The 10544-nt window shown below is 48.6% G+C and overlaps 1 protein-coding gene and 1 long non-coding RNA gene across 13 annotated transcripts; both read left to right on the top strand.

Moving 5' to 3' along the window:
• Positions 1-259: 259 nt before the first annotated feature.
• Positions 260-2235, top strand: LOC136473001 (flavonoid 3'-monooxygenase CYP75B137-like). The gene is made up of 2 exons (XM_066470703.1): positions 260-1332; positions 1409-2235. The coding sequence occupies exons 1-2, from the start codon at positions 400-402 to the stop codon at positions 2054-2056; spliced, it is 1581 nt and encodes a 526-aa protein (XP_066326800.1). The 5' UTR covers positions 260-399; the 3' UTR covers positions 2057-2235.
• Positions 2236-3990: 1755 nt separating this feature from the next.
• On the top strand, positions 3991-9139 carry LOC136477030 (uncharacterized). 12 transcript variants are annotated; one of them, XR_010763842.1, is made up of 7 exons: positions 3991-4230; positions 4726-4827; positions 5449-6528; positions 6988-7095; positions 7296-8075; positions 8620-8746; positions 8876-9139. It is a non-coding gene; the product is annotated as an uncharacterized lncRNA (long non-coding RNA). The 12 variants fall into 12 exon arrangements; XR_010763849.1 differs by lacking the exon at positions 3991-4230 and having other exon boundaries at positions 4334-4827; positions 5449-5595; positions 5924-6528; XR_010763843.1 differs by lacking the exon at positions 3991-4230 and having other exon boundaries at positions 4334-4827; positions 5449-5595; positions 5850-6528.
• Positions 9140-10544: the final 1405 nt, after the last annotated feature.

Genomic DNA, 10544 nt, shown 5'->3' with positions numbered 1-10544 from the left:
CAGGGACGTAGAGAGATCGCTACTCTATCTGAACTATCCGCGAGCACGGCGCCGACGCTGCGGTTCTTTGAGAGAGCCAGGAGCTGCGCCTGCGCGCGTCTGGTGCGGTACGGTGCGTGTGCGTCCAAATGGACCCCACGCGGCATTGTTTTCGCGGTGGGTCGTCGGCCGTGAGCGCGCGGCGTGCCGGGACGCGACAAACGCCCCCCGCCTCCGTGCTCCCGTCCACAGGCCGAGATGCCATCACCGTCCCGGTGGTCTGGGAAGTATCGCGGCCTGGACGGCCGCCACCGCCCGGTATAATTTCTGCCACCCATCACACTGCACGTCTGCACCCCGTCCCGCTCCCAGGCTCCCAGACGTGCACGACTGTCTGCTCTACCCGGCCTCTCCTTAGCCATGGACGCCGCCGCAGCAGCAGCCTCCACCACGCTCCTCTACGGCGCACTCCTGCTGGCGGCGTTCCTCTTCGTGGCCGCCGCGGTGCGCGGCCGCGGGAGCAAGAGCAACGGCGGCAGCCTCCCGCCGGGTCCCACGGGCCTGCCGCTGGTGGGCAGCCTGCCGTCGCTGGACCCGCAGCTGCACGTCTACTTCGCGCGCCTCGCGGGCAGGTACGGTCCCATCTTCTCCATCCGCCTGGGCTCCAAGCTGGGCGTGGTGGTCACCTCCCCGTCCCTGGCGCGCGAGGTGCTGCGCGAGCAGGACCTCGTCTTCTCCGGCCGCGACGTCCCCGACGCGGCGCGCTCCATCTCCTACGGCGGCGCGCAGAACATCGTGTGGAACCCCGTGGGTCCCACGTGGCGCCTCCTCCGGCGGGTGTGCGTCCGGGAGATGCTCAGCCCCGCGGGGCTGGACAACGTGCACGCGCTCCGCGCGCGCGAGTTCAGGGCCACGCTGGCCCACCTCCACGCGCAGGCCGTCGCCGCGGCGCCCGTCGACGTCGGCGCGCAGATGTTTCTCACCGTCATGAACGTCATCACGGGCACGCTGTGGGGCGGCAACGTCGGCAGCGACAGCGAGCGCGCCGCGGTCGGGAAGGAGTTCAGGCACCTCGTCGCCGAGATCACCGACATGCTCGGCGCGCCCAACGTGTCCGACTTCTTCCCGGCGCTCGCGCGATTCGACCTGCAGGGCATCCGGAGGAAGTCCGACGTGCTCAAGGAGCGGTTCAACCAGATGTTCGCCAGGATCATCGAGCAGAGGGTCAGCGCCGAGCGCGGCGGCGGCGAGCCCCCCGCGCCCGACTTCTTGGAGTACATGCTCAAGCTCGAGAAGGAAGGCGGCGACGGGAAGGCATCCTTCACCATGACCAACGTCAAGGCACTGCTCATGGTATGATTGATCGAGCACCTGCTGCTAATCAGCCAACCTGTACTACTCTAATACAGCTAATGCGTCCAATAAACAGGACATGGTGGTCGGGGGCACGGAGACCACGTCGAACACCGTGGAGTGGGCCATGGCGGAGCTGATGCAGAAGCCGGAGCTGCTGGCCAAGGTGCGGGAGGAGCTGGACGCCGTGGTGGGCAGGGACGCGGTGGTGGAGGAGTCGCACCTCCCGCAGCTGCACTACCTGCACGCGGTGCTCAAGGAGACGCTGCGGCTGCACCCGGCGCTGCCGCTGATGGTGCCGCACTGCCCCAGCGCCGACGCGACGGTGGGCGGCTACCGCGTCCCCGCGGGGTGCCGCGTGTTCGTCAACGTGTGGGCGATCATGAGGGACCCCGCCGTGTGGAAGGACCCGCAGGAGTTCATCCCGGAGAGGTTCCTGGGCGGCGCCGGCGGCGAAGGCGAAGGGCGCAAGTGGGACTTCAACGGCAGCGAGATGGACTACCTCCCGTTCGGGTCCGGGCGCAGGATCTGCGCCGGCATCGCCATGGCCGACCGGATGACGGCCTACTCGCTGGCCATGCTGCTGCAGGCGTTCGACTGGGCGCTGCCGGCCGGCGCGCGGCTGGAGCTGGACGAGAAGTTCGCGATCGTCATGAAGAAGGCCACGCCGCTGGTGGCCGTGCCGACGCCGAGGCTGTCCAAGCCTGAGCTCTACTCCGCCTAGTCCATGTCCATCCACGATCCACATCCACTGGAATGGGTCATTCCACAGAAGAATTTGTCCATCTGTCCTCTCTCGTGAATACGTTGTGTACTGAACAGTGATGTTTTACAAGTTTAGTCATAAACTCACAAGATGAGCAGTAACAATTGAAAGCTCCATAGTAGATCGTTGCTTCTACCTAGGACAAATTTGGCACGCGCGCGACAGCACCCGTTGAATGGGGGACATCTAATTATTTGCCACTCTTACGGAGGCCGCCTCTCTGATTGCCAACTTTGTGGTGGCAACTACAAAAATGTCCCAGAAAATAGTAACTCGCCTAATTTTTTGCCATTTTTACTGACGTGGCATGCCAGATCAGCCAGCCAGCTCGGGAACGGGCCGTTGACGCTCGAAGACCGAAGGCAAAAGACCATTCTGCCCCCGCCGTGTATTGCTTAACGAGCGCTGTCTCCTCCCATGTGCTCAGTCCCAACGGTTCTCTCTGGCCTGCTCACTGCCAGGGCGGGCCCACCTGTCATGTTGTCTTCAACCTCCGTCAGGAATTCCTCCCTCTCTCTCTCTTCTCCATTAACGGAGAATCCGAGCTCCAAAGAGCCCACCTCCTTTACTCCTGCGGCAATTAAATTCCATAATAGTGCTGCTATAACGTTGCTCTTCAATATCCCTACATCAAATGGACGTTCCTCCATTTCCTCTGTCCGTTACTCCGGCCGCCATTGATGGCAATGAACCGAGCTTCATTCCCGTCCACGTTCATCGTTCATCTCCCTATAAAAACTGGAACGAGGTCGCAAGTGCACGCTGCTGCTCCTACGCCCCTCCTCGCAACTTCTTTCCCGCGCCAGCACCCCCAACTTTCGCCGTCGCCGCCATTGCCGGGTCGGCTCGAGCTCGTGATCTCCCACCTCCCACCACCTCTGGACTCGATCGGTTCTTCGCCGGCACCACAGGGTCGCCACGAGCTCACCCCGCTACTCCTCATCGTCGATCCATGGCCGCATCGTCGAACTCCACCGAGCTCCGCCACCACCGTCCGCCCGCACCTCTTCGTCGTTCGTCATCTCCAGACCACCCCGAGCCATTCTGCTGACAAAGAGGACCACCAACATACACGCCGCGGTCGCCTCTTCCTTTTCCGCCGGTCGCCGCGCGTCCCCGGCCACCGGAGCCGCAACCCGGCCGACGCCGTCGAGCCCCCGCCGCACGGGAGCACCACCACGCCGACGTCCCTGCTGCTGTGAAGACAACCAGAGCAGAGGCTCCTCTTGGCCATCCGTTTCCAGATCGACGGCCACAATTTCATCTTGACCGTTGGTCAACCAAAGTCATGTTGAGGCCACATCATCTTTTATCTTCCAATCAGCATGCGCCACGTACTCGGTCAGCAGCCACGTCATCTTTGTTGGCTATTCAACCGTCCAGTCAAACTATATTTGCAGTCTAGCCCCTGAGATCCTTCGAAAACAGTTGGGACTGAGCAGATGGGAGGAGATGGCGCTCGTTAAGCAATACACGGTGGGGGCAGAATGGTCTTTTGCCTTCGGTCTTCGAGCGTCAACGACCCGTTCCCAAGCTGGCTGGCTGATCTGGCATGCCACGTCAGCAAAAATGGCAAAAAATTAGGCGAGTTACTATTTTCTGAGACATTTTTGTAGTTGCCACCACAAAGTTGGCAATTAGAGAGGCGGCCTCCGTAAGAGTGACAAATAATTAGATGTCCCGTTGAATGGTGGATAGCCATGTGCGCCGGAGAATATGCTCTTGTTATCTATTGTTATCCGACAGCGACGGCGGACGAGGCGACGGCGCCCCCCACGCTGCGCGCGGCCGTGGGCCCCGGCGGCGGGCGACCCCGGCCCGGCATGGCGCTCCGCTGTCGCGCCTCCCTAGCTTCGCCGCCGCCGTTGCGTCTCTCTCTCTCTCTCTCCCTTCCTCTCTCTCCTCTCCCGGTGTGGCGGCGCACCGATTGGGCCCCCCGCGATGGCCGTCCTCCGGCGAGGCGGCGCACCGGCGCTGCCGGGCCCGCTGGTGGCCGCAGCCGCTGCGCCCCCTGCGCCGCGTGCGCATCTCTCTCTCCCTCTCTCCTTGTCTCCTGATGTGGCCGCCCATGGTGGGTGTCCTCGGTGCGGGTTGGCCCCGGCGGTGCCGCGGTTGGCACAGAGCAGTCTCAGGTGCTCCCGTTTCCTCTTATTTTGTGATGTTGCTTTCGTTTCTCTGATTTCTCCCCACACTGTTCGCTTGCTGGTTTCAACCAGTCCAAATCAGCTAGTCAACAGTATTTTTCTCTCACAACAAACCAGCACCAGCCAGCCCAAATCAGCCCAGAAACCAACCAGCGAACAGGCCCCCTGTTCTAGGGTTTGGCCTAAACCTGCTGCTCCAATGTTTGCATGCTCTGTGTTCATCTCTGGGAGGACAGCACCAATTGTCAGGCTTTGTTTGTTTTGTTATGCTGAACCCATTGTCTTGTGGCATTTGGGTTTTACTATGTATAGGGCACTGCTGCTGCTCAACTGACTTTGGAGATATTCAATCATCTATATTTCTTTTCTGTACTTGAACTAGATTTGGATCCTTAGTTTGTAGTTCTTCGTCTGTTGTCATTTGCCCACAGGCTATTCTTTATGTTCGCAGCTAATGATGCTTATTTCTTCTTGATTGTGCAGGTCGCCGGCTAGCTGAAGGCCTCATTTCATCCTTAATGGATAGTGGGTGTGTTGTGGTATGACAGATCCTGGATCTTATCCTGCCAACTCCTCAAACTATTGGTGAGTTTACCAATGGGCCAATGAAAATTCCTCTTCTCTTCCTGTGTGCTGCTTTATGTAAGATATTTATGGTATATTATGGGTCCTCAGGTTATATGATTACGAGACTTCATTTCAGTTTAGTTACAGTTGTGAAATATATTTGGCAGAGTTGAAGGTTGCATACGATATCTAGCTTACATCCTGGATTGTAAAATAGATATGTAGGAGTGTGGGAGAGGAAATACTCCTCCATTTTCCTTGTTTGTTTTCATTCAGATGCTGTCTGAAAATCACATGTAGATCACTATAAATTCTAGGAGTGGCGGAACATATGCTCTATTGCACCAATTATTGGTTAGTAGAAGTTTGTGCAGGTTGAGACCTCATAAACAGTCACTGAGTTTCTATATCTGCAGCTTGATTAGAAAAATATAGGTGCGAAGCGATATTCAACAGGCCATAAAAGATCTTGCCTACCTTGATTTACAGGCTACCTGGAATTTATTATATATTGGTCACTGCAAATTATAGAAATTATGAGGAGTACATGGGCTAATTTTTATGATCATATCACTTACTATATGCTATGAGGTTTATGCAACCTGACGCCTTCTAACTGTTCACTGGGTTTGATCTCAGGGAAAAAATGATTGTTGCAGTCTTCTTCCTATCACACCTCTTGGTGGTTCAGTCATGCTGTTGCCTGGCAGTGCCTACCTTCAACATTGATTGGCGAATTACAAATGATGATCAAGGAGCATCACTGCATCAAACAGCTAAGGGGAGGTACATAGATTATCTGTTTTGGCATTACAGAAGGTGCATAGTTAACAACTGCAGTTATAAGTTCCTCAGTTGTTTACTTGCTGGATACGCCTTTACCATGCGCGTCGTCCTATCTATGAACTTTTATTTAGCCTTGCCGACTTATACATGCTCTCGCTAAAGAATATATTTTTGCCATGTATACATGTAACAGTGAGATGTCCCCTGTAATATATTATGTCCATATTACCTGTTTCAAATGTATTCTATGCCAGGGCACAATGGGAACCTAACGATGTTTCTCCAACTCATATGGATCCATTATGAATGTTACTTTCTTTTTTTGGAGATGGCTGCACGGGGGAAATGGCTCCAGATCTCAAACTGGTTATCAAGCGATGAGAGGTAAACAAGAAGCAATCATTCTCTACATGATGTACTGTTAAGATTCTGACTTCATCTTTGGTAAAAAAGATAAACAGAAGAAAAAGCATTGCCTACAGATTCACATGTCATAACAATAGATTCTTTTTGTCTAACAAACATAGTGATTTGTTGCTCACCGTGGGTTTATTTTATTTTTTGTGGAACGTACCTGCATTTTCTTATTGCATTGTTTTTGCCTCGATTCAATGGACATGTGGTTGCCTGCTTAATTTCCTCTACAAGATCTGTACAAGTTTACTAAGCGCCTTGTTTTTTAGGCGATTCCATGCATATAGTCTTCGTATAATTCATCAGGGCCAATTGATTGGTGTTTTTTTTCGTTTTCCTAGAAGATCAACTGCTGCCTTTTTTGGGAACAAAGCCTAATTTTGACCAGATTCAGTCACCTCTAGGGGTCTGACAAAAAGAAGCATTTACATTAGCCTGCGTGATGCCGAAGATCGTGGCCATGCCTTTGTTCCTATGTATTAGGTGAAGAGTAAGAAGCACAAGGTACTTGATTTACAGGTTAGTAACTTCCTTCATGCCTCGTTTGTGGTAAGGATTTTTTTCCCAATGCATAGTGTGCAAATGCCTAGGTTCAGAAAATTCAGTGTCACGTCATTCTTAAACTTAGTGACTATATTGTTACATGATATGCTAGGCCTGATGAAATTATTGTTTTTGCAATTTAGTAACCATCTGCTACCTCGGAGATATAAGGCATTGCAAAATCTTGAAACTGCCCCACTTCAAATTGATTTTGAACAGATACTGTCATATTTTTTAGTTCAGAAACCATCGACGTTGCCATTATCAGGTCCAACCTAACATTAACGCGAGTGTGCTCACAGTCACAGCAAAAGACATTCATACAGTCATGTCTTGTTGTTACCTTTAGTTCACTGATACTATCTTGCAACTTAGAACTGTGTGTTCAGTTTGCCTACACCTGCTACATTTTATATCATCTACACACACATATAGGTCAAAGTGATAGCTGACAAGGGTGACCCAATAATGAATATGCTGCCACAGTGAGGTTGGACTCCTATGGAAAGGAAGAAAAAAAAAGAGATCTGGACGAGTACCTAGGTAATCCCTTGGTCATGTTCCCTTTGTCTGATTTTGTGATTTCACAGTTTGGTTCACATTTGTTTGGCAGTGGAATTTCTATCAGTTGTATTTGCTTGCTTCAAGTAGATAAGTTTCTGCAGTGTCCTAAACAGTTCCCTAAGGATTGACAACTTTTTCTAAGGGATAGTGCAATGTATAACTGAATTTTTTCTGCACAGAATGTCGGCTTTTCTGGTGCTCCCTTTTGTTTGTCAAGTCTCAGGCTTTATCTTAGATGGTCATGGTGATTGATCAGCAATGGACTTTTGAGGGAATACCTAAAGAGCTAAAATCTGTTATGTCAGCATATTGGAGGTAAGTAACAGTGACTGTTCTCTAGCTTATCAGTTTTCAAGAATACTTGACTGCACACTGCAGATGTCCAGCAGAGTCAAATTAGGGAGTGTGCTTGCATGCTTGTATTAGGTGTTTGCATTAGTTGATATTCAAGGGAAATAAACCTTGCTTATGGCTGCAGTATTATGTTTTAGTAATAACGCAATTTGATATCACAAAAGGGCAACTTATCAACAAGTCAAATTTGGCAATCGACGTCTCAGTGACATACTTTCGACATGTGTTCATTTCCTCCCTTTAGTTTCCTGTCAATTGATTCCCACCTCTTTTTTTAATCTTTGGACCTCTGCTAGACAATTCTATACATGGCAGATTTTAAGTTCTTTTTGTTACTATCTCAGTGTGTCATATATGTGAACAGTTAATCAACGCGATTTTGCCCTCCAATTTGACATCTTCCCACCTCTTTTTTTAATCTTTGGACCTCTGCTAGACAATTCTATACATGGCAGATTATGTAGTGAAATCAAATTGGAGGAGGCTGCTATTCTGCATTACACCTACACATAATTCTCAGACCTAACCTCAAGGAGGGATAGGTGTGGCTGCAACCCAACTAAAGAAGATGTGAAGCATGTCTTATCTTGGAATTTGACCATTTGGTGAGCTATCTTTTCTTCCCTTTCTTGTATCTGCATACCATCTATTGTTTTCTGGCAGAAATGTTAAAATGGTACATTTATTCCATTAAAGTGATATGATGTAAAGAATGAGAGGGAAAGAAAAATGGCTAGATGGTTTGTTATACCTTGGAAATGCCTGTGGAAACTGTCAGGGGTGGAAACACTTTCAATTTTCTCAATATACATGTACTATCTTCTTTAAACTGAAATGGATGTAGTTATGTATAAAGCAGATACTGGGGTGCTGGGACATTGCTCAAGCACAACATTGTACCCTTGTTTGTGTGCCATATGCTAATCACAGAAATGCTTCCCGTGGTCCATTCTTCATTATACAATGTATAGCCAGCCATGCTAGATAACCATACAACTCTCTTTTGAATGCCCCTCTTTCTTACTCAGATTTTACCAACTTATTTAGCTAAAGGACCAATTTGGTCATTATCCCGAAGTTCTTGGCTATAAGTTTGCCAAAAAAAGAAAAATAAAAGGAAAAAAAGGATACTGATATGCCTCTTACTAGGTAGCATTATTCATAGGTAGCTAATTGGGTAACTAACTTGGGAGCGATAATGAATCCTGCATTGTGCTCTGCCATGGCAGGCCTTTATAATTGCATCAGCAGCGACTGAGGAGGAGATGAGGAACTGGTAACACTCTTAGCTTTCTGCTTCTGTTTACCAAGCACCAACCATTCCTCTCTATCCTACCTGAATTAAGAGAGATCCCCCTGGTCTAACTACCTACTATTTTTAAACTGATTGTCCTTGCTGCTGCAGAGTGACAACATGGAACAAGATGGCTGCTTCATCATTTGGCGAGATGTGCGAGGTTATATTTATCACATCAGACGCAGCCGTGATTGCTTTGCCATCTCAATCCTATGTACATATATACCAACGGCTCCTGGGAAACACACATCAGTCTCTTTAGAAACTTCGTCGTGTCACTCCGTGTACTCATTATGTCGCTACTTCGACTATGCTTAATCTACTATGGTTGTGTAATGTTACCAACTACTTACTTGTCTATTTGACTGCTAACTCGGTTGGTTCTGCATTGAATGATTCAATATATATTTTCGAATGTGAGCTTACCTGTGTCTTACCAACGCGCGCAGGGGCGCACGCCTTCCACTAGTAGATATTCCTTGACAAGATAGAGTTGGGTGGTTAGATAAATCTAGTACTTCGAAGTTCAATTTATTTTTCCTACAAAATTCCTTTGTTCCAAGGAGCCTTAAAATAAAATATAATCTTCACAACATACAAGCAGTTTGTTCCATAAGATAAGTTTCTTTTAAAAAAAACAAAATTGGAAAAGGTAGAGCTAAGTGGTTAGATAAATCCAATTGTTCAAAAATTTGAGTTAGACAGACAAGATTAGAAATTTGAGCTAGACATAGACAAGATTAGGTTTCAGTATCTTAGGAGAGAGAGAGAGAGAACTTTTATAGGACTCCCTAAAGGTTTGACCTTTACAACCTAGCTGCACTTTTCCTCGTAATAATAGGAAAAAGTCCACCTTACCTCTTTAACTTTTGCAAAAGTCTGTTTTTTCTCTTTAAACTCTAAAACCGGGTAAACCACCGCCCTAAACTTTTAAAACTATTCGTTTTACCTCCCTGACCGGTTATAAGAGGTTTTCAAAGGCGGTTTGTCTTTTTATTTTTTATTTATTTTTGGCTAAATCTCTGAAAAATCATAGTAAATTATAAAATAAAAAATCTAATTTTGTTGCACTCCAAATGAGTAGATCTATACAGTGAACATATAATATGATATGCTTTCGTATAAATTTTTTGCTGTAGCTTTAAATCTAAGTTTTTCTGTAATTAATCCGTAGTTGTAGTTTCCATGGTCCAATTGTGGTGAAATTTTTATGGTGGACTAATTATTGTGTGCTTAAACTACAGTAAAAATTTCATACTCATTGAATCATGTATAACGTAGATATAGATTTGTAAATACTTTTTAACAAGCATACACCTAAATAAATCTATAACTAAACTATAAATGATCCAATGAGTATGGAATTTTTACTATAGTTCAAACATATAATAATTAGCCCACCATAAAAATTTCACCACAACTAGATTATAGAAACTACAGCTATAAATTAATTATAGAAAAACATAGATCTAAAGATACGTGTGGGGTTCATAAACCCAGGGTCCCTCATGAACCTGCTTCCGAGCAACAGCTCGGTCCAGCAAACGACATTGCGAACGACGCGTAACTCTAGGGCCGGCCCAAAAAATAGAAGGCCTGGCCAAGGAAAGAACGACGCTCGCTTTCGACTCTGGCCCACCTCTTCGACCGGAAGGCCTGGCCAAGGAGGAACGACGCTCGCTTCCGACTCCGACCCGCCTCTCCGACCGAAAGGCCTGGCCAAGGAGTAACGGCGTTCACTTCCGACTCCAGCCCGCCTCTTCGACCGAAAGGCCTG

Source organism: Miscanthus floridulus, chromosome 8 (genome assembly GCF_019320115.1).
Source record: "Miscanthus floridulus cultivar M001 chromosome 8, ASM1932011v1, whole genome shotgun sequence".
Classification (NCBI taxonomy): Eukaryota; Viridiplantae; Streptophyta; class Magnoliopsida; order Poales; family Poaceae; genus Miscanthus; species Miscanthus floridulus.
The sequence above is the reverse complement of the archived record's forward strand: the minus strand, read 5'-3'. Positions and strand labels throughout refer to the sequence as shown.

Bases quoted from the DNA above. Each gene is read 5' to 3' on its own strand.
- LOC136473001 (XM_066470703.1), top strand. From the start codon at position 400: ATGGACGCCGCCGCAGCAGCAGCCTCCACCACGCTCCTCTACGGCGCA. The intron at 1,333-1,408 runs GTATGATTGATC...TCCAATAAACAG, and splicing joins ACGTCAAGGCACTGCTCATG to GACATGGTGGTCGGGGGCAC.